General features: G+C 41.0%; 2 protein-coding genes and 1 pseudogene across 2 annotated transcripts; all 3 read right to left on the bottom strand.

Annotated features, from left to right (window-relative positions):
- Positions 1 to 6,280: 6,280 nt before the first annotated feature.
- Positions 6,281 to 8,583, bottom strand: LOC136487924 (protein FAR1-RELATED SEQUENCE 5-like; annotated as a pseudogene).
- Positions 8,584 to 10,140: 1,557 nt separating this feature from the next.
- Positions 10,141 to 11,627, bottom strand: LOC136487754 (uncharacterized). Its single transcript, XM_066484858.1, has 2 exons — positions 11,217 to 11,627; positions 10,141 to 11,092 (listed from the first exon to the last, which is right to left on the bottom strand). Exons 1-2 carry the CDS (start codon positions 11,534 to 11,536, stop codon positions 10,399 to 10,401), a joined length of 1,014 nt encoding a protein of 337 aa, XP_066340955.1. The 5' UTR covers positions 11,537 to 11,627; the 3' UTR covers positions 10,141 to 10,398.
- A 3,677-nt stretch (positions 11,628 to 15,304) lies between these two features.
- Positions 15,305 to 18,080, bottom strand: LOC136487923 (primase homolog protein-like). Its single transcript, XM_066485011.1, has 6 exons — positions 17,941 to 18,080; positions 15,913 to 15,943; positions 15,810 to 15,857; positions 15,634 to 15,719; positions 15,476 to 15,536; positions 15,305 to 15,358 (listed from the first exon to the last, which is right to left on the bottom strand). The coding sequence occupies exons 1-6, from the start codon at positions 18,078 to 18,080 to the stop codon at positions 15,305 to 15,307; spliced, it is 420 nt and encodes a 139-aa protein (XP_066341108.1).
- Between the last annotated feature and the right edge of the window lie 3,738 nt (positions 18,081 to 21,818).

Below are 21,818 nucleotides of genomic sequence, written 5' to 3'. Positions count from 1 at the left end.
GAACTGTGTACCCTAATTTTTGGATTTGATTTTAATATGCTATTTCTTTGTCTTTTTTATGCAGGAATTAATTCTCCCAAAACCAAAGGCAAAGGCAATGGAGACCCCTTCACAACAAGATTTTCAGTCCACAGGATCCATGACCATGAGTTCTATCAAGATCAGATAGGGTGGATTGAAGAGGCTGGTTTTGGTGCTTTACTTGCCATGTCTGAGTTTTCCATCCCTATGAAGCTCGTTGCATGGATCACAAAGCACATTGATGTTGATTTGAGAGAGTTTTGGCTCAAACATAAAGTCATTGTATTTGATAAGCAGCTTATTTGCAACATTCTTGGTGTGCCTAGCGAAGAAGAGCCTCTTAAGCTTACTTCTACCGCCGATCAATATGAAGCATTCCAGAAGATTCGGGAGCCTTTTATGGATGGATTCAAAGGGAAGTGGCCCAAGTGCATGGAGGTGTTGACTAAACCTAAGGACAAAGACTCTTTTATGAGGGCATTCATGTTGCTTGCCTTGGGTCTATACTCTGCCCAGAAACAGATAATGCAACCACCCACGGTACTTGTACAACTTACAGGATGTCTCTAAAATCAAATAATTTGACTGGGCTGGGCACATCCTTGATGAGATGATGAATCAAGTCTGAAAGTACCAGACCCATGATCCTGAAGCTGAAGGTGCTGTCGCAAGCCCCTACCTTGGCTCCCGCCTTGCTGTTTTGGCGGTATGTTCATTTTTCCCTTTTGTCTTATATTCTTTTCTGTAGTTCCATTGCAATAACTTTGCTAATCTGTTTCATTTGTACCACCTTATGTGTTGCAATAGCTATTTATATATGTTTCAGTACATAAGTTTCCATATACTTCAGCCTTGATTTTTCTAGTGTTTCATTGGTACTACCTCATGTGTTGCAGTAGCTATCTATATTTGTTTCAGTACATATGTTTCCATATTCTTTAGCCCTGATTTTCTACTGTTTCATTGGTACTACCTCATGTGTTGCAGTAGCTATTTATATTTGTTTCAGTACTTATGTTTCCATATACTTCAGCCCTAATTTTCTACTGTTTCATTGGTACTACCTCATGTGTTGCAGTAGCTATCTATATATATTTCCATATACTTCAGCCCTTATTTTCTACTGTTTCATTGCTACTACCTCATGTGTTGCAGTAGCTATCTATGTATGTTTTAGGACATGTGCTTCCATATACTTCAGCCCTGATTTTCTACTGTTTCATTGCTACCACCTCATGTGTTGTAGTAGCTATCTATACATGTTTTATTACACGTGCTTTCATATACTGCAGCCCTAATTTTCCTAAATGTTGGGCCTTCATATTTTTTGGGTTGTATGTAGATTGCGTACATGGACCACCTTGACATACCTGCTAACCGGGCTACTCACAAGATCAATTATTCTGTCCCACGCATTTGCCATGTCACCAACAATGATTTTAAATTCATTGAAATTGTTGACAGGAGTAGGCTACAACTTAATGCATATGGGCGGCAACATGTGAGTTTGATGCTTTTTTTTATCTTCATTCATCTTTGGTCATTTCTTTTAGTCATTATATTATTCCTTGGCATAATATATCTTCATTCATTGTTAGTTCCGAACGACCAGCCCCTACGCTACCTTGGTGCCCATGACTGGTTACATTCCACCCCCGCCGCCAAAGCCTGAAGAAGAGGCCATGGGGCCACCCCCGCCGCCAATGCCTGAAGAAGAAGAAGAGCCCATGCAGCCAAGTCTTAAGGACTAGCTGGATTGCCCAGGCACTTCCAGCCGTTGTCCAGTTGATACTCCTACGGTTGCCATTGAGGTGATTTTGTCAAAATCCTCTCATAATTTCCATACATGCTGCACAATGTGCATTCATATGTTGCAGTGTAATTTCCCCCATGTTTCATTTACTCCACTTCATATGTTGCAGTGTCATTTCCTACATGTGTTAGTGACCCTATTTTATATTGCACAAATATATATGTATATATATGTTTGCAATTTCCTATGTTTGACATTGCATATATTATTTTATTGCAGTCCCTTCCTGAAGAATACCAAGTTCTATTGGCTCAGCATAATTTTTTGGTGGAGAAAGATTTTGATGAGCTTGTGCAGGCAATGAAAGAGCAAGGAAAGGTGATCATGGCAAAGCGTGGTGCTAAGTTGGCTTCTAAGTTGATCCATCTGAACAAGCGTCTGAATGATGTTGTTGATTTGGCAAGTAAGATGAGCCAGCTGAAGAAACCTTCCAATGACAATGCCAATGTGCATCCTCCACCAGATCCAACAGCTTCACCTACTGAGTCACCCAAAAAACCGTCTAGCCCACTAGAGAGTATAGGACATGCAAGTACTTCTAGTGCACCAATCCCACCAGAGGATAGAACAGATGAACCAACTCCTCCCCCTCCACCAATCCGACCAGAGGAGAATACAAAAGGTCCAATTCCTTCCCCTACACCAATCCCACTAGAGGAGAGTATAAAAGGTCCAGTTCCTTCCCCTGCACCAATCCCACCAGAGGAGAGTACAAAAGGTCCAATTGCTTCCCCTCCACCAATCCCACCAGAGGAGAGTAAAAGAGGTCTAGTTCCTTGCAAGCCATCAGTCCCTTCATATGTACATGATATCCCTTCTTTTGACCTATTCAAACCTGATGAACCAGAGTTCGAAGATATCTATGGAGAAAGATCTAGAAGCCCTACGCCTACTGGTAAACACTCTAATTTTTTCATCCATCTCATTTTATGTGTTCAAATGTGGCTTCTTTGTTGGACACATCATTTTTCCCTTTTTGTCTTATATTCTTTTGTAGTCCCATTGCAATAACTTTGCTAATCTATTTCATTGGCACCACCTCATGTGTTGCTGTAGCTATCTATATATGTTTCAGTACATATGTTTTCATATACTTTAGCCCTGATTTTCTACTGTTTCATTGGTACTACCTTATGTGTTGCAGTAGCTATCCATATATGTTTCAATACATATGTTTTCATATACTTCAACCCTGATTTTCTACTGTTTCATTAGTACTACCTCATGTGTTGCAGTAGCTATCTATATATGTTTCAGTACATATGTTTCATATACTTCTGCCCTGATTTTTTGTCCAGGGGACACCGCCATTGAGGCTTCCAAGGACAGACAAATAGGCTCAAGCACAATAAAAAAAGGAATAGAAAGAAGAGGAAAAGAATTTATGTTGGCCTTTGGCTGAAGCAAAAAGACACAATGGTGATGATGATGAACCCAAAGAAATTTGGAACAAGTTTTTGGCTAAAAGAGCTTTTGATCAGGGATTCAAGATAGAGGGTGAAAGACAACCATGAGTTTACCCACTCCCAACTCCCCCTACCTTTTTTCACTTTGACTTGTCCTACACTTATGCCCCGTTTAATGTGCTGACAATATATGTTGCATTAGGCTTGCTTAGTTGTTGTGAATGCATTATTCATGTGTTGAAACTAGCTCTTTTTTTGTTTCCATACTTCATTCATACCTGTTGCCTTAAGTGATTAGTTAGCTTTTGCTTGTTTGCCACCTCTATAGTCTTCATTTTTTCTAAACAAAAAATAAAAACTGGCTCTACTTCATTCATATGTGTTCAAGTAGTTGTAGCCATAGCTTTATTTAATTGTTGCAAGTGTATTTTTCAACTACTGAAACAAGGTTCTATTGATTTAGCACTTTGCTCATCTTCCTTCTAGTAGGTTTTGATTATGTGTTCATTGTTTATTTTACATCAGTTGTGGTAATTATATCGTCTTTTCTTTTCTACAAGGCCACCTTTCATTGAGATCGATGGCTTCCACATTATGTATGATGAGTTCTATGACTCCTTCAAGCCACGGGGATTGGTTGGTAACAATGTAATGGCCTTGTGGAGTTACCAGTTCAACCTTGACCACCTTCAATTGTATGAAGAGACAAACAAGAGATATAAAATTTGCTTCCCTTGTTGGCCACGGTAATGATACAATACATGTGACTTTCCATTTCAAACTGAATTCCTAGGACTCATCTTTTATTTAGCTTTTTTCTTTTTATGTGTGCTGGACAGGACTTCATGAGTGTGGATCCAGCTTCTTTCAGACATGATGGGACTTGCAAGAACATTTACACCAAGATAAATGAAAAATGGACTATCACCAAGATGGATCTAGTACGTGAGCTGTATATACATTGTTTGGTTTCAATGAAATACGATTAACGATGTTGTCAAAGGTGCCACATTAATTTATTTAATTTTACATAACCATACTACGCAGATGTTCTTTCCGATAGTATTTGAGAACCACTGGGTGCTTCTTTGTGTTAGTATGTTCATGAAGCAAATTGTTTTCTTCAACTCTTTGAGTGCCTCCAAGGAGAGCACATGTTTGAAGCGTGCCTAGAACTTGGTAAGTGGCTTTCTTGTTGTATCCTGTGTTTCTTGGGTGTTTTTAAGTAGCTTTTACTTTTAGTTGAAATAGCTCTCGATTACCTATTGCAACATATTTGTGGTTCTTGGTGTAAATTTCAACACATGTGATGACATATGATGTGCATATAATTTAGCTAGCAAGCTGAAAAATACCAAATAAGAGGATTCGGAAAATCTAGTGTCACCTGGTGTTTTCTAATTTGTCACTGCCTCTTGTACATGTTGCACATTCATTTTTCAGTTGTTGAAGTAGCTCTTGATTATTTGTTGCATGTGTATTCCTGAACTGTTTCATTATTTTTTAGATTCAGAATTTTGCAGCCACAACACTAAAACATGGGGTCCTCAAAATTGACGTGTCTCGTTTTGACTGGATCTATCCTATAGGATATCCTAAACAAAAGAATTTGTATGTTTCCAATTTAGCATGTCCCTCCTTGTCATTATCGCCTAACGATTGGATGTTCACATGTTTTATTGTTCCTTTTTCTTAAAAGGTTTGATTACCGACTATACACAATGGATTATATGGACGCATGGGATGGCAAGAAAATTGTAGCTTCATCGCTTGAGAAAGTATGTGTTTCCATTCTAATTTTTTCTTATTTTTGCAACTCCTATTTTTGTCTCTAAATATGCTTGCTCAGTTTTGCTCTCCTTTCTTTTTTTCATTATCTCTCTGCCAGGGGTCGATGCTAGAGTACAGGAAGCACGCTACTACACTACTCCTTCTATCAGAATGCAATGTGGTTAAGCTAGATGACTTTGTGAAGAAGTATGATGCCAAGAAGACCTGATCAAGTTGATGCTATGTACCTTAGGAGGTGTCAGGAGAACGATGTGCATTGAAATACTAGAATTCTTGTAAATATGGAGTCCTGTTATGCTATGTGGTAATATCTGAATGCTTGTAATCTTAGGTCATCATACCTTGGAAACATCCTGGCATGATGTTGATCTACTTTTGGTAGCAACTAAAGTCTGCTAGTGTTGCAATGTTGTGTACTGTGAACATCTTTCTAAAAATGTTGGTTAGTTCTTTAGCATGTGTTGCAACATTTCTTTTTCTATTGGTCCATGCTTTGTCAATGTTTGTCCACTTTTGCAACAATGTTTTCCATATGCACGATCTGGTAGTCAACCTTTGCTTTTGTATAGCCACAATTTCATATGTAACAGTAGTGAGACTCGGCTGTTTCATTAGAGCATTTTAGATGTAACCGTAGTCAACCTTTGCTGTTGCATGGCCATATTTTTAGATGTAACAGTAGTGAGACTCGCCTGTTTCATTAGAGCACTTCAGATGTAACAGTAGTGAATTTATGTTGTTTCATTAGAGTATTTAAGATATAACAGTAGTGAGACTCGGCTGTTTCATTAGAGCATTTTAGAAATAATAGTAGTGAATTTTTGCTGTTTCATAACCACATTTTTCAGATGTAACAGTAGTGAGACTCGGCTGTTTCATTAGAGCATTTCAGATGTAGCAGTAGTGAAATTATGCTGTTTTATGACCATATTTTTTAGATGTAACATATGATTCAGGTACTTGCAACATATGATTTAGGTACTTGCAACAGACCGCTACTACCAATTCAATATGGTCGATTATAGTCTCAGAAAATGGCATAACAGAACATCAATGTGCGTTTTGCCATACTTCACCACATGCAACTGCTTTTGCTATGGGTAGTCTTTAGGGTACATCCACTCAAACTTTGATACATCACATTTGAGAACACCACTTGCAAGAGCAGCAATTAATTGTATTGTAAAATGCTATAAATTAAATTAAAAATGATCTAGTGCTATGACCTAATTATGAACAAGAACTCAAACTAGAGCTTCAACTCCGTTTCAGTATCTCTTGTGCTGTTTACATGTATTTGCATGTTTGAACGCTATGCCCGTCTTCATGGCAATAGGAGCATGGGGGTTTCTTACTTCCCTTCTTCTTCTTTGATTTACTCTTCTTTATAGCTTTCTCCCTCACTTGCTGCACAATGCTCTTCTTCCTTTCCACTTTATCCTTTGGCCTTCCTTTTGAATCATTGGTGGGAGGGTTGTTCACCATGGTTGTGTTGATCGTCCTTTGTTCTTGGCATTCATCTACTTCCATACTTGCTTCACTTCCGGCTATCTTAACATCTTCCCAAACCTTGTCTATCCCTTGTAAAGCAATTTTATACTTGTCAGGAGCAAAACAAGCATTTGCTGCTAGTCCACTCATTTTTTGCACAATCCATTATATCTGAGCTTGTTGGTTGTAGGAACACCAAAACAGGCTTCAGGTGACAAGAAGTTTTCACTGATCTTTATGGTTGCTTCCTCTGACCATCTTCTAAGCAAGTATTTCTCTGGAATTTGTTCTACATCGCAGCTGGTGAATACTTTCAGAATGTGGGGACATAAAAGTCCATCTTGCTCAAACATATTGCATGTGCATGAATATGTTGTTGCATTATCTTGGACTGAAACGTTGTAGGTTTTCCATGTTAGCTAACCGCATCTGTGCACTTGTTTCAATATCTCTATGGAAACACCTTCACCCTCTACAGTGACCTGCCCCTTCTTGCATGATGTTGAGTCATGTAACAACTCCTGGAATCTGAAGAAAACACTCCTAGTGTAGAAGCGAGCAGCTTGCTTCTCAAATGCATATCTCCCCCAAAGTGGTGGTTCTAAAATCTCACCCTTGCAGCCTTCAAGATTCTCTTTCTCAATCCTTGTGTCCATGATGTACTCATATTATGTTACAAATTGCAGCACCGAATCTTGTGGATGCACTAGCTTCTTGAAGAGTGAATTCATACTTTCCGACCTTCCTGTAGTGCTTGTGAAACGGAAGAATGATTTCCTAAAGTATGCTGGTGCCCACATTGTCCTAGCAACTGACATGTTCTAAAATGCCTCATTCTTATGCAGGTTGTACTTCTCCAAGCTATGCCACACTGAGCTCAAATTCTTCTCTGCGTTTTAGTATGATTAATGCAAGAATCGAACTCATTAGCAAATTCTTCACTAGAGTTGATCAGCCAACCAAGTTTCTTACAAGCCTTGTTCACTACATGAAATTTGCAGCATCTATGTACAGCATCAGGGAACACCAGCGCTATTGCAGCCTTCATGGCCTTATCTTGGTCGGTCATTATATTCCTTGGTTCAAGTCCACCCATTGCTTCTTTCAAGGTTCAGAATACCCAGACAAATGATTCAATCGTTTTGTCCGGAAGCAAGGCACAAACAAGCAATATGCTCTGCATATAGTTGTTCACACCAACTATGGGAGCAAATGGCATGTTGTACCTATTAACATAAAAGGTTGTGTCAAAAAAGATACAATCCATGAAAGTCTTGTACATCTCCCTTGTCCTTCCATCCACCCAAAACAACCCCCTAACAGCATTGTCACTATCAATCTTCACCGCATAAAAAAGGTTGGACTCTCGAACTGCTGCTTCTGGAAATACTCTAATGTTGCCTCCATATCTCTTAAATGAACTCCCTTCCTCAGGTGACTCCTCAAGTTTGAAATATTCTTGGTGTTGTACGACAAGTTTTCAATCCCACCATGGAAATCAGAAAGCACAACCATGATTTGCATGGTGCTAATGTTCCTATGGTGGAGTGTCTTCAGAAGCTCATAATCTGCAAACAAAATGCGTCGATGGGACCTTAGTTGTTTCCTTCTTCCAATCTACTTCACGAAGGGATGTGTGTGTTCTACTTTCATCACAACCACTCTCCATTTACCGCCCCGCAGACCAACTGCCATATGTGCCTTGCGGTCGTATTTCTTGATAGTGCTGCACTTTTTTGACGCTGTGGTCAGTATAGCCGAAGAACTCTTCTTCTTTGAGGCATTAGCTTGTGCTACATCTTTGGTCGAGCTCTTCCTCTTTGAGGCCTTAACTTTTGATACATCATTGGTCACCATGCTAGTTGAAGTGTTGTCCTCCTGCTCACTATCTGGCCTTCTGGCATGTGTGCACTCAAATTCCTTCCTAATAAGCTCCTTAGTAACAGTACTGTTCCTTGATGATGCAACCCGGATACTGAAACCCATTTTGAATGCATAAGCATTGTAAAGTCTCCTCGCTTCTTCAACACTATCAAATTCCACCCTCACAAATGGCACCATAGGCTATGAACACACATCTTCTTCTTCATGGTAAACTTCTTCTTTAGATGACACATCCAAATCAATATAGCCTTGCACATCAGTGTCATTGTTGGAGACACTATGATTGATATCCATTTCACCTTTTCCCTACAAAACAATGATGCAAAAGTTTTAAGCATGACACACATATGCACCATCCTTAAAGGAAACTAATGAAACAATGCTTGATGTAGTAAAAAGATCTTACTTCAGCAACAATTCCACGTGATGTATAAATATTTGTGTGACTGCAATTGTTATTGCTCGAGCTTGCGGTATTTTGTGGCAGTCCAACAAATGTTTGTTGTTGCATGCTGGCACTATTTACATCCTGCATATACCCCATGTTGCAAACTGTATAAGTAGATGTTTCACGTGTGCTATAATTCTATGTTTCCTTGGTATAAACATGAAAACAAGCAACCATGGACTAGATCAAATGAACACAGTAAATACATCATAAATTCGAGATCATCCTACTTACACCCCATGTTGCAAACTGCATAAGTAGATGTTTCACGTTCTATAAAACTCCGTTGCAAATGGTAATCTGCATACAGTCTGCTACAGATAAGAACAAGGAACTATCCACTATTGCAAGCATAGGTCGAAAGAAGCTGGAAATCATAGATCTTACCTCAGCCATGCCATGAATAGATATGGGAACGCTCCTGGAATTGGCAGCTGCGAGATCTCCATCTAATCAATGAACTGGTAATCTGCTGCTCGAAGCACCTCCTCCATGAGTCTGCTTGAACAAATCCGCCGAATCGTTTACAACGATTGGGGTGGGTGATGTGCATAGGGATGATTCTCTAGAGAAACTCGATTTGTTACAGTAGGTGAGACATTGGGGATCGATTGTTTCAACGATTGTTGAGCGGCGCGCGGGGGGGGGGGGGGGGGGGGGGGGACACGGTCGACTGGAGCAGTACGCGACGGGAAGAAAGGGAAGCGAGATTTTTGGGCCATTCGGTACACGGGCTGTGCGCTAGGCTTGCATCCACGGGAACCGTCCGATGGATCTGTATCCATCAGACGTCCAGGCATCGGCGCTCTCCATTTTATTGAGCCCCACTAATCTTTACTGAGGTAAATATTCATTCTTTGCTGAAGTGACTAGAATATATGTCTCTCCAATATGTTCTTACTTAGTTAAATGATGTAACGAACCATTGAATAATTCTTAAGTTGTTTACTGTTGAATTGCAAAGTGAATATGAATGTTAATTAATTACGGATTATAGTGATTAGTTAAACATTTGTGAAATAATGGACATGGAGACATGTTATCCTAAAGCCATAGACATGTATTTGAGTATTGTGTCCTTGAAATTTTGTTAGTTCTATGTTTATGTGTATAATAAATTGAGATATTTTTTATGTTTTTAGAAAACGTTAAATGAATATCCACCGCTATATCCTACTGTAGCTTTTTATAGATTTTGAGTGAAGGAGGCCACCACTAATATAGCTTAGGCTGCTACTTGAAACCTTAGGCACCTCTCTCCAAGGACCATAATACAGTGCTTAAACAGTTAAGCACCAGCAAACCAAAACATAAGGTGCCGGCCATTATACATATCGAATTGTCGTTGTTTTACATCTCATCCTCGTGCACTGATCCTATTTGACATCTCATTACATAAACCGCTAAATGATCTTTTCCCTACAAAACTCTGCATTATTGGCACTACTACTGTCCCCCAAAAAAAAACAAAAAATGGAAGATCAAACTATACTACTTCTACTTTCATAAATCCTATTAATTAATTAGCTAGGCTGCGGAGCTAGTTAGCACGGGTAGTCCATGAAACTATCGCACTCGAGGAAGCGGTCGAGATCGTGGAGAGGGTCGTCTTCAGCTGCCATCTGCGCCGCCATGTCCCCAGAATACCCATCCCACCAGCTGGTTTCGCCGGAGATGCATGAACCAGTAGCCGACGGGATATCGCTTGCAGGAGAGTCGTAGAACTGCTCCATACTTACAGGAAATATCGGCTCTTGGCGCTGTGGCATTTGGTCATAAGGAAAGCAGGCAGAAGCAGGCTCGACCAGAGGAGGCAGCAGCAGCGGTGGTTCTTGCTTCATGTTCATGGCAGCCGCAGCAGCATGCCCAGTCGGAGCATTGGTCATCGTCGTTGTCGCCGTCGTCATCACTCCCTTGCCGCAGCAGCCTGCTAGCAATGCAGTGAGGTTGCTGCTGCTGCTGCCGGTGTTGGCTTTGACACTGCTGCAGGTGTGGTCGTTGTTGTAGGTGACGTGGTACATGGGCGGGTCGCTGTTGTCCATCTGCTGGACGTGCTTGGTGGCCAGGCAGCCGGCGTCGTCCTTGTAGGTGCACCGGAAGTAGCTCCTCGTGAAGAGCGTCCCGTTGATCTTCTTCTCGCCGTATTTCCTCCACCCGTAGCCGTCGTCGTAGGGCACGGCGGTTAAGGTCGTCCATGACGACGAGGTCTTCTTCTTACCTTCCATTGCTACTGATGATCTGTAGAAATTTCAATTATTGAAAGCAGCAGTCAGCGAATGAGTTGAAGAGGGTTAACAGTTAACTGCACACAGAACCGCTGAAATCGATCCAGCAGTGCACACAGCCACACATTCACACACACCTTCTTTTGGCGCCTCTTGTTGCCGTGATGGGTACTATGGCTTGGGAGTCGGCAGACGCCGGGATGGGCGGAGAGAGCTGAGGTTCGGCTTTGACGACGCTTATTGGTGCCACAGGAGCAGCAGGCTGCTGCTGCTTCATGACGGAGAGGGCGACGTTGAGGGCTCGCAGCGCCTTGCTGAGGAGGCTCTGCGCGAGCTGGGTCGACGGCGGCGACGAGGAGGAGCAGTTGACGAGGAGGAGAGGCTGCTGGAGCTTGATGAGCTCGTACACCTGCGCTACCTCCCTCACCGCAGTCTCACGGTCCGCCACGCAAGCCATCTATCGATGACCTCCTCTTCAGTTCTTGCTGGATATATACGGAGGACTATGGAGTAGTGCTGCCAGAACTGATGCTTGTTTGTGTTGTGGGCATGTGGCAACTCATCCATGGACCATGGTGGCCTTCGACGAGCTTATATATATGCAGCGGCAGTGCAGCCTCCTCTCCTGCTGCCTCCATGTGTGGTGTGGCCGTTTGGGTGGTGGACCAGACCAGAGCGCTTGGAATTGGATAGCAATCCATGGATACATTGGTCGTTCAGCAGGTAGCAGGTGAGCTCACTAAAGTATGGTTACAGCAGGACAGGCACTAATAGTCCAAGCTAGAAGATGCCCGGAACTAGCTAAACACCGCCTCTGAAACTGAAACAAACCTTTTTAACTTCGTCGTTCTCTTCCATCAGCATTCAGCAGCTTTAGTATTTGCTACGCATTCACAGAAAAATTCAGTCATAATCATATTAACCAAAGATTTCTGCTGGTCCTTCCTCATCAGTGTTGACGACGCGTGTGCATGCGCAGTCAGTCAACAAGAGCAGCGTGGATCTACGAGCATTAGCTGCTGATCGCTGCCACCCTCCAGGAGCTGCCGCGCCGCCGGCGCTGCCCTTTTGCTCCTCACCGCTACCGCTGTTGCAGTCTAGGCCCCTTTCCTTCTTTCTCTCCCCGCGAGTATGCCGGTGGCAAGAAGGAAAAGGGGACCCATTATTTCTCCTTTGATAGTGCGCGCTTTGACAAGGCATGTCGATCTCGCCTCTTCTTTAATTTTCTACTAATTAAAATAAAGGATAGATATATATGATACGCGGAATGTTGGAAAGGAATTATTGGAGTGTAATGCAAACGTAAGGATGCACTCGTCATGTGCTAACGTAATGCTAATAAGTATGGCCGTATATATGGGGTAGCTAGTTTAAGATAAAATGGGCTATATGATGGTGGAAGTGGAACGTTGACGACGACGACGACCACACGACTAGGTAGCTCGCTCCTGCAGGTTCGTCGATCGTCGAATCCTTAGATTTGCCCCTCACCTTTACAGTGGTATTTGTTGCCGCCCGCGCCTTGTCGTCTCTGCTTTCGAATTCTTTTTAATTTTTCAATACGCGGTGTAGCACATCAGCACCTTGCCCTGTCCTTTCCTGCCCTACTAGTACATATACCTTCCGGTGCATATATATGCATGTGCCTATATATGTGGATTGACAACAAATGACTGAATACATAGTGAGTAGTTTTGCCTATATACAATTCGAATTCAAAACTAAAATCCGTGTGCACGCATGGCCATAGAGTACATATACTTCTTTTGATGAAATCAAGTTAATTAAACAGCAAACATATGCAGTGTGGCCCTTCTAGCTAGATGAATATATACTATCTGTTGCTATAGATCTGCAAGTGGATAGATAAACTAATTAGGGTTCGCTAGTTGTTTATGTTGTCCACTAGCGCGCAGTGCAGTGTGTCCCCTTCGCTCATATATCAATCGTGGTGCAGCGTGCGTTCACATGAGAAAGTGAGACTGGTCCATGCATGCCAATTGCCAATAATGCATGCCTGCCACAAAAGACACCTATATTACGATGATGTATAGAGATCCGGACCTAGCTAGTGTTTCATGATGATAGCCATACTGATGACTTGGGCCATTTGGAATATACGAAATGACTTCATCTTCAACAATATGAAGCCCAGTTTGGAGGCAGTCAAGTTCAGCTTCAAAAAGGAAATAATGAAGCTGCTTTCTCTAAGAGCAAAGGCCAAATATTCAACAATTTTTGACTCATGGATCCAGAATCTGTTGTAATTTTCTTTGGCGCTCTCATTTTATTTGTTTCCTTTTGGGTCTCTTGAAGCCCTTTTGTAATATTTTGTAAACCTCTTTTACCTTTCAATAAATTCATGTAGGGGCCTAGGCCCCTCACTACTACAAAAAGCATTTGTAGGGGCGGCTGGCGTTGGTTTGTAGAGGCGGCTCGGTCAGCCGCCCCTATCATACCGTCTCTATAAATCATGCATTTGTAGGGGCGGTTCCCAGACCGCCCTTACAAATCGATTTGTAGAGGCGGTTAGTGTTATCAGCCGTCCCTACAAATCAATTTGTAGGAGCGGCTACAGTACCAACCGCCCCTACAGTATATTTTTCGGCTAAAAAAAATTCAAATTACCAACACGTGCTCCCCCAAATCATCCTGTGACGAGTAAAATACATGATCAAGTATCCTGGCAAACTTGACTGTAATATTGTGGCCCAAACAAGATTGTTTAGCCAAAAGTTTCTAAACATCTTCTATAGTACGAGAATCACAATAATAACAAACAGGCTCATATTATGACAACAAAACATATATCTATATCACAAAAAGACCAAGCAAGCACTCAAGTGCTAACAAAACAAAAAATAGAGGTAGTATGTGTAGTACAAGTAGATATGTCTAACATATGTAATAAATTGGCAAAGAGGTAATCACCACTAGGGCAAACAGAGTAAAAAATGAGTAATTAAGTGCACTGTGCTTAAAACAAAGTTTCAGTATTAAAGCTATATTTGAACGATGGCTATAGTATCAGACATTTTAGATAAGAAACATAGTATTTCCATTTCAATCAATACACTTTAAACCGTAAAACATGGGGACAGTAGCAACAGGTAAAAGTTATTCAAAAAGGAAGACAGCTACCAAAAAAATGTACAGAGAAACACTAATATTGCATAATGCAACATCTTAAGGCATGATCTATTGGTTCTCAATGCAGAACTGAAGATGACGTAAAATACAATGCAGACTTTTGCATTATTATAAAAATTTATTGTAAGTTATCAGCAAACCAGAAGAAAAGTTTCAATTTGATCCAACCTGCTGCTCGATATCTGTATGGATAAACACGTAAATGATCCAATTGGGTCATGGTTTGTAAATATGCTGCCCACAGATCACATTAGTTCTCTTGTTGTGATTTGCCTCACATCATGTCAACTATTGTGTTTGCCTTTGCCTTTCATAATTGATAAGTTTGTAATTTCCATACATGAAAAAGCATCTCCAAGTGTTAAGTTTAAGGGCCCTAAGACAAAGCCAACAATGACAAATTTGCATAGACAATTTGCAGGTTCAGAACTTGAACCACATTCGGCTACATTTAGTAGAAATAACTCAAGCAACCAGGCAGAGATTCAATACCAATTGAAGACATGGCATTGCAAAAAATGAGCTCAAACTCATTTCCACTTGTTATAAGCTAAGCAGCAGCATATCATTGTTTCTGTAGACAGAAAACGAATATGATACAAAAAAAAATACATGAATCAGTGGCAGTAACATTAAAAGACAACAAATTGTGTTCTCTAGACTGATATTAAATGCATTTTGTTCCATCAAAACAAGTATTGCTTAACCAACTAAACTTTACCATCTTATAACCAAATAAACACGGTGAAATACTAACATTCCTCTAAAAGATAATCATTCTCTTTAGGGATATTGAATAATGAAATAAAACTTCTGTGAGCAAAGTACCTGTGATGAGGCACGCAAAAGCATTACTGTTATAATAAAGAAAGCTAACTCTTCTTGAGAACCCACCTTCACCAATGAACTAAGGAATATTGAATAATGCAATAAAACTTTTTTTTACCTTGTAAAGATCATCCAAAGATTTCCATCCAGTATGAATACCAAAGCTCATCACCATGTATTCCAAGAAAGTAATTATCAATCTCTGGGAAGAAATCTTTGAATGAAAAAGGCCTCTTATAGGATACAGTTATGCATCTTCTATAACCTTTCTCAATGCTTGCGGACCTAAAAACATCAGTACCTGTAGGTCAAAAAAAAGGTGTTACAAGGGCTGATTACATAATGACAAAAGACTACCCAAGTTCCAAGAACTGATTTCAAGAATATGTCAAATGAACCTATGCATTCCATAACAAACCTCATTTGCATCCTTGCAAGTATCTGTATCATTCTTCTTTGGCCACTTGACTCTCCAACATCTGATTGAGTCAAATCAAATGGGAAAAAGGAAATGAAAAAAAAGAATGGTCACATACATTTTATTTCACAATAGTTAAAGAATGCTGATGCACAAACCTTTCTTTACCAAGTCGACGAGCAAGTTCCTCGGCCAGAGCCTGACCTGGATGATCATCATCAGTTGCTAATATTATCCTAGATGCCTATTCCCATGTGCCAGAACAAAATCAGTAAAGTGATCTGCTAGCCTCATAAAATAAGTTAATAGATTGATTTCTGAAGAAAGTCTTCACCGAGTCGAGATAGTCTTTGCAGTTCCAAAGATAGTTATACTTCTTATCCTAGCTTTATAGTGAACATACACAGGCATTAGGTCACAGATTAACAAACTACTACCTGCAGAGATAGAACAACAACGAAATCAGAGCTACACATCCAAAGGGAAATAAAAAATACAGAACAATTCAGTGGAAAAATACGAAACCACAGTCATATTACATCACCATACAACTGACTTGACCAGATCAACGGAGGAAAAGGGAGGAATCGAAGAAGAAAACACGAACCCTATCTCGTCGCCCCAGATCTGAGTCACTGCGAGGACCGCAGGGAGCAGGCAGCTGAAAGCTCTAGTTTGGTTTTGGTGAATTGATGAAACCTCAAGTGCTAACCTAGTTTATCAAGTGATCATGAGATAGGTAGCACACTTCAAGTGGAGAAGCCAATGAAGATCATAACATGACAATGGTGATGACATGGCGATGATCAAGGGCTTAAACTTGAAAAGAAGAAAGAGAAAAACAAAAAGCTCAAGGCAAAGGTATAATTTGTAGGAGCTGTTTTGTTTTGGTGATCAAGACACTTAGAGGATGTGATCACATTTAGGTTTGATAGCCGTACTATTAAGAGGGGTGAAACTCATATCGGAATGCGGTTATCAAAGTGCCACTAGATGCTCTAACTCATTTTATATGCATTTAGGATCTAGTGGAGTGCTAACACCCTTGATAATATTTATGAAAATATGCTAACACATGTGCACAAGGTGATGCACTTGGGGGTTGGCACATTGGAGCGAGGGTGAAGAAGTTAGAAGTGAAAACAGAGGAGATGCTGGCGTCGGTCAACTGACCGGATGCTGGATCCAAAAGCACCGGACGCTGACTGGCTGCGTCCGGTCGCGTTGACTGGCGGTACAGAGGCTAGGGTTTACCACCGGACGCTGGGCTGTGTCCGATCGAGGTGGACCGGACGCGTCTGGTCGAGGAAAACCAAGTTTTGACCCTTACTGTACTCGACCGGACGCTGAGGCTCCAACGTCCGGTCAGTTTTACCGGAGTCTCCGGTCAACTTAGTAGCCGTTGGAATATGACGAACAACGTTTGAAGCTGATGACGCATGGCGTTCATCTGTGGACTGGACGCTGGGTCCAGGGTCCGGTCAGTAAGACCGGAGCGTCCGGTCAGAGCGCAGTGTGCTCAGTGAAGGGGTATAATGGCTCTATTTCATGGGGGCTTCTATTTAAGCCCCATGGCCGGCTGTGGCTCACATCTTTGGCCATTTTTATTGACATAGCAACCTTATGAGCCTAGCCAAAGTCCTCCCACTCATCTCCATCATTGATTCATCATCATAGTGAGATTGGGAGTGATCCAAGTGCATTGTTTGAGTGATTGCATCTAGAGGCACTTGGTGTTCGTGTTTTGCTGTGGATTTCGCTTGTTACTCTTGGTGGTTGCCGCCACCTAGACGGCTTGGAGCAGCAAGGATCGTCGAGCGGAGGTGGTGATTGTCTCCGGCTCCGATCGTGCTGATTGTGAGGGGTTCTTGACCTTTCCCCGGTGGAGCGCCAAAAGGTACTATAGTGAATTGCTTGTGGCTTGTGTGATCCTCATCTTGTGTTGGTTGTGCGGCACCCTATTGAGGGTTTGGCGTGTGAAGCCAATTAGCGCGTGAACCTCCAAGTGAGTGAATCACCACAACGAGGAGTAGCTTGCCGGCAAGCAAGTGAACCTCAGTAAAAATCATTGTGTTCATCATTTGATTCCGAGGTGATTGGTCTTCATTGTTATTCATCCTTGTGATTGATTGGTTCACTCCTCTACACGGCGGTATAACTATCTTGATCACTCTCTTTACATTATCGCAAACTAGTTGACAAGCTATTTAGTGTAACTAGTTGTGAGAGCTTGCTTGCTTGGTTGGTGTGGCTCTTTAGTTAGTCTTTGAGAGCACACTAACATAGAGTAGTGTCATACTTCTTGTGTGAATCGACACTATCTAAACTATAATTGTGGTAGGTGGCTTGCAATTTTGAGTAGGCTAGCGCAACACTTGCTTCGCCTCATAATTGTCTAACCTTTTGTTAAGTGTTGTTGTAGAAATTTTTATTAGGCTATTCACCCCCCCTCTAGCCATTAGGACCTTTCAGCAGCGCCGGGGGGCAGCCACGCGCCGCGGCTAGCGGCGGGGCACGCGGGCGCCGCGTCGTGGCAGGAGGCGGCCACCACCGGGCCCGTCGGCGCGGTTGCGGCGCACACCGGCGGCGGCGCCGCCCAGGCCATGCGCACATGGAGGTGCCCGCGCCGGGGCCGGGTTGGTGCGCCACCACGTCGAGAGAGAGAGGTAGAGAGGGAGAAGGAGAGGGAGAAGGAGGGGAGGCATGGGCGGGGGAGGGGACGGGGACGGGGCGCGAGCGGTGGAGGCGGCGCGCCGCGAGAGGAGCGTGAGCGAGATGAGCGGGAGGGGAGGCTGGGCGTGGGAGGGAGCCCTTTTTCGCGAAGGGAAGGCATCCATTTATTTGGGGTGAATTGGGGCGACGTGGCTTGCTGGTAGCAGGGGCGGCTCGTAATACAAGCCACCCCTACAAATCGACGCATTTGTAGGGGCGGCTCGTATTACCAACCGCCCCTATTGTGCTATTTATAGAGGCGCTGCTGTACTGGAGTCCGAGTACATCACTGTAGGGGCGGCTCCAATGCCAGCCGCCCCTAAAAAAGTCTTGTTGCTACAAACTGTTTTTCACGTAATGCCTCCAGTTTCATAAAAAAATTTACAGCGTGGAAATTGAGCAAGCAACATGAAACCAGATGACCGGTATGGAAATTAACCTGCTCCATCAATTCTAAAATATATACTAGGTGCGAACAGTTAATTAAGCTAACCAAGAGTGTATTAGTAGGCTTTTCTATGTAAAATTTAAATGTCTAGAAAATATAGAATTTTTCTAGCTAGTGGCGTTTATAGTTTCACAAAAACACAAGGGTATATATGCTGGTCATTGTGATTACTTCCTCTCTTTTTCAAAATTCAAATTCCAAATAACTAGTCAACCAGCTTCATGGAGTGATTTTGATTCTCCAAATGAACGTTTCAAGGAATAAACCTCATCCGAAATGTTTCCACGAGGATTTAGATCCCACATGCCCTTATAGTTTTGTTCCAATAATCCAAGTTAAATTTATCTCACTAGTAGAGAACAAATTTTTGGTTTTTGGCTTTAGTCTCAGTTGGATTTGTGCTCGGGACTAAAGGGATCATTAGTCCAGGTTGAATCCCCCAGCCTGAGCCATTTCGAGCTCTGCTGCTCTCTGTTCTTGCTCGTGAAAGGAGTTAATTCTTGTGGGATTTGTGAAGACTTCATTCCTCCATCCATTCATGGGTTCTAAAGGTTAACACATTCATCCTCTCCTGTTTCATTGCTAGTATGGCTCGTTTCCTGGTTTAGAAATAGAGGAATTCATGGTATTTTAGATTGGAAATAATGGTGAATTTTTTTGATTTATACGTTATTTGAACTCAAACTCACTTGGTAGTTTGCATATGTAGATGAATGAGATTCCATGTACAAGCTTTTGAAATATTTATATAGTTTCCATACATTTTAATTTGTCATGTATGTATAATACTTGAATAGAAACTTATATGTATGGACGTATATTAGTAGCGTAGAATTCATATACAAAAGCCTAATTGAAACAAAAAAGAATTAAATTAAAAAGAAACCATAAAAGAAAAAAAGAAAGAAAAAGGAAAAAAGTACATTTAGTACCGGTTGGCAACACCAACCGGGACTAAACATGCTAAACCCGGGGCAAGTTCTGGAGCCCCATTTAATCCGGGTTGGTATTATCAAACGGGACTAAAGGTTCTCTTTCAGTCCCGGTTCCCTGACCCGGGACTAAGGGGCGGGCTTTAGTCTTGGATTCGCGCTGAAGGGTTTTCCAACCGGGACTGATGCTCGCTTCTATACTAGTGTCTTACTTTATTTGACCAAATTATATACATAATAAAATATATCAATATCCACAATACCAAATAAATATACTGTCACGACATATTTACGATGGATTTGATAGAACTAATTTAATGTGTATATGTCGACACATTTTTCATATAATTTTGATCAAAGTTAAAAGAAATTGACACAGATAAACTTGAAACCGATGGAGCACATTACTAGGCCCCAATGGCGCTGCAATATATTAAGAGTTGGTGAAGAACGTAGCAATACGCGCCTGACTTTTTTTTTATTTGAAGAACGTAGCAATAGTCACACGGCTTTGTCATTTAGTCCACAACCTGACGTGTTTGCAGTATTTCAAATGGACATTCCCGATATTGGCGACTATCAGAATTCAGAAATCAAAGGTTCTTCCATGCATATCGTTTCTTCTGTCCACACAAGTACTAGGGACTGGGGTCAATATAAAATGTCACTTGCCACTTACCAGCATGATATTATAGCAGGTTTAATCATAATAATTGGAGTTGAACTATAATAATAATTGAGAGTAAAGTTCGATTTGCTCCATGAATTTAAAAAACACTCTCGAACTTAAATACCGAACAACATAAATCCCTCAACCTTTGAAGTTGTTGCATTGGACTTTTATGCCAAAGAGTGAATGGAGGAGCAATAATAGACTTTGCTTATAATCACTTTGATCTAGTTGTGTTCTTGTTCCCTTTTTTACAACAATTAGCTAAAAAATTTGTAAGACCTTGGTTGTGTGCACTCTCGTAGAGGCCAGAAGCTTTTTTCCCATTATCTAAAAAAACTCCCTCAACTTTTAAAACTGAACAAATTACCGTTTTAAAAGAGTTCAAAGTGGTTTTGATGATTGTTTCAGCTGATGCGGCACATATTTGGCTTGTGGGCTCCATGTGCCCTTGGTTTGTTTAGCCATGTCATCTTTATTGAATATTTGGGCTCCTAAAAAACATGAAATGAAAAAAGTAAATTACAAAGCTTTAGATCTTATCAAGCACCACAAATGTGGTATGCCTACATCTAAGGTTGTTTGAAAAAAAAATAAAAAAAAATGAATTTCATAATCAGAGAACTTAAAACAAACCTTTGAGCTTTTAAAAAAATCTTGAGCTTATAGATGAAGGTGAGATATATAACTTTGGTATAGACCATGTCAAAGTCCAAGGCCATTTGATTTAAAAAAAATCAAAATCAGAGAATATTTGGTCCACTAAATGATCTCCGACAAAAATGTTGTTAACGGCAAAGTTTTAGATCACATTGAGAAGTATAAACTTGGTATGGGCCTTGACAACATTTCAGGTCGTTTCGAAAAATCAAAATAAAAAATAGAGATATTAAAACAAATATTTATGCATTTAAACGATCTGAGATAAAAAAAAGTTATCGGCTATAAAGTTGTGGATTACATTGAGGAATATAGATCATGCCAACATCCCCAAGATCGTTGAATTTTTTTTACATGTGTCGAGCTCTACAAATATAAAAGTTATCAACTAAAAAGTCATAGATTGTGTCGAGCTCTACAATGTTGATATAAAGTTTGTATTAATCCGATATCATATGAAAAAGTAATGATTCTTTATATAAGAGAATAGAAAGAGACCACCTTACATGTGGGGCTCATTGCCACGTCAATAAAAATTACTTTGAAATTGTCAAGTAGTGTATTTTGTTCAGTTTTAAAAGCTAAGGTGTATGTATAGTCTGGTATTCAAGTTAGAGGGTTTTTTTTTTTCAAATTCAATGACTCTAGCGGTAAATTCAAACTTGACTCTAATAATAATGATGATGCCAAGGTGCTTGTTGGAAACATACATAAATTCGGGTACAAGTTATCAAGTTCTGTTAAAAATAAGGACAGGTCGTCGTTGCAACTTGCAATATCCTGTACCAGTTTTTTTTAGGAAGTGCCGCCCTTTATTAGCTCATAATAGAATGTCTTGTACTACCTCCGTCCTGAAAAGAATACAACTATGATTTACGTGCCACGAAAAGTGGTTCACGTTTGACCAAGTTTTTAGTTAAT

Source organism: Miscanthus floridulus, chromosome 10 (assembly GCF_019320115.1).
Source record: "Miscanthus floridulus cultivar M001 chromosome 10, ASM1932011v1, whole genome shotgun sequence".
Classification (NCBI taxonomy): Eukaryota; Viridiplantae; Streptophyta; class Magnoliopsida; order Poales; family Poaceae; genus Miscanthus; species Miscanthus floridulus.
Note: the sequence above shows the minus strand (reverse complement) of the source record. Positions and strands in the feature narration are given on the sequence as shown.

What these genes read in the sequence shown, in the direction of transcription:
- LOC136487754 (XM_066484858.1), bottom strand. Translation starts at nt 11,536, where the DNA reads ATGGCTTGCGTGGCGGACCGTGAGACTGCGGTGAGGGAGGTAGCGCAG. An exon ending in ACAAGAGGCGCCAAAAGAAG is followed by an intron (nt 11,093 to 11,216) that starts GTGTGTGTGAAT and finishes AAATTTCTACAG; the next exon opens with ATCATCAGTAGCAATGGAAG.
- LOC136487923 (XM_066485011.1), bottom strand. Translation starts at nt 18,080, where the DNA reads ATGGCCTGGGCGGCGCCGCCGCCGGTGTGCGCCGCAACCGCGCCGACG. An exon ending in CCCCCCGGCGCTGCTGAAAG is followed by an intron (nt 15,944 to 17,940) that starts GTCCTAATGGCT and finishes TTGGATGTGTAG; the next exon opens with CTCTGATTTCGTTGTTGTTC. An exon ending in CTTGCAAGGATGCAAATGAG is followed by an intron (nt 15,359 to 15,475) that starts GTTTGTTATGGA and finishes TTTGACCTACAG; the next exon opens with GTACTGATGTTTTTAGGTCC.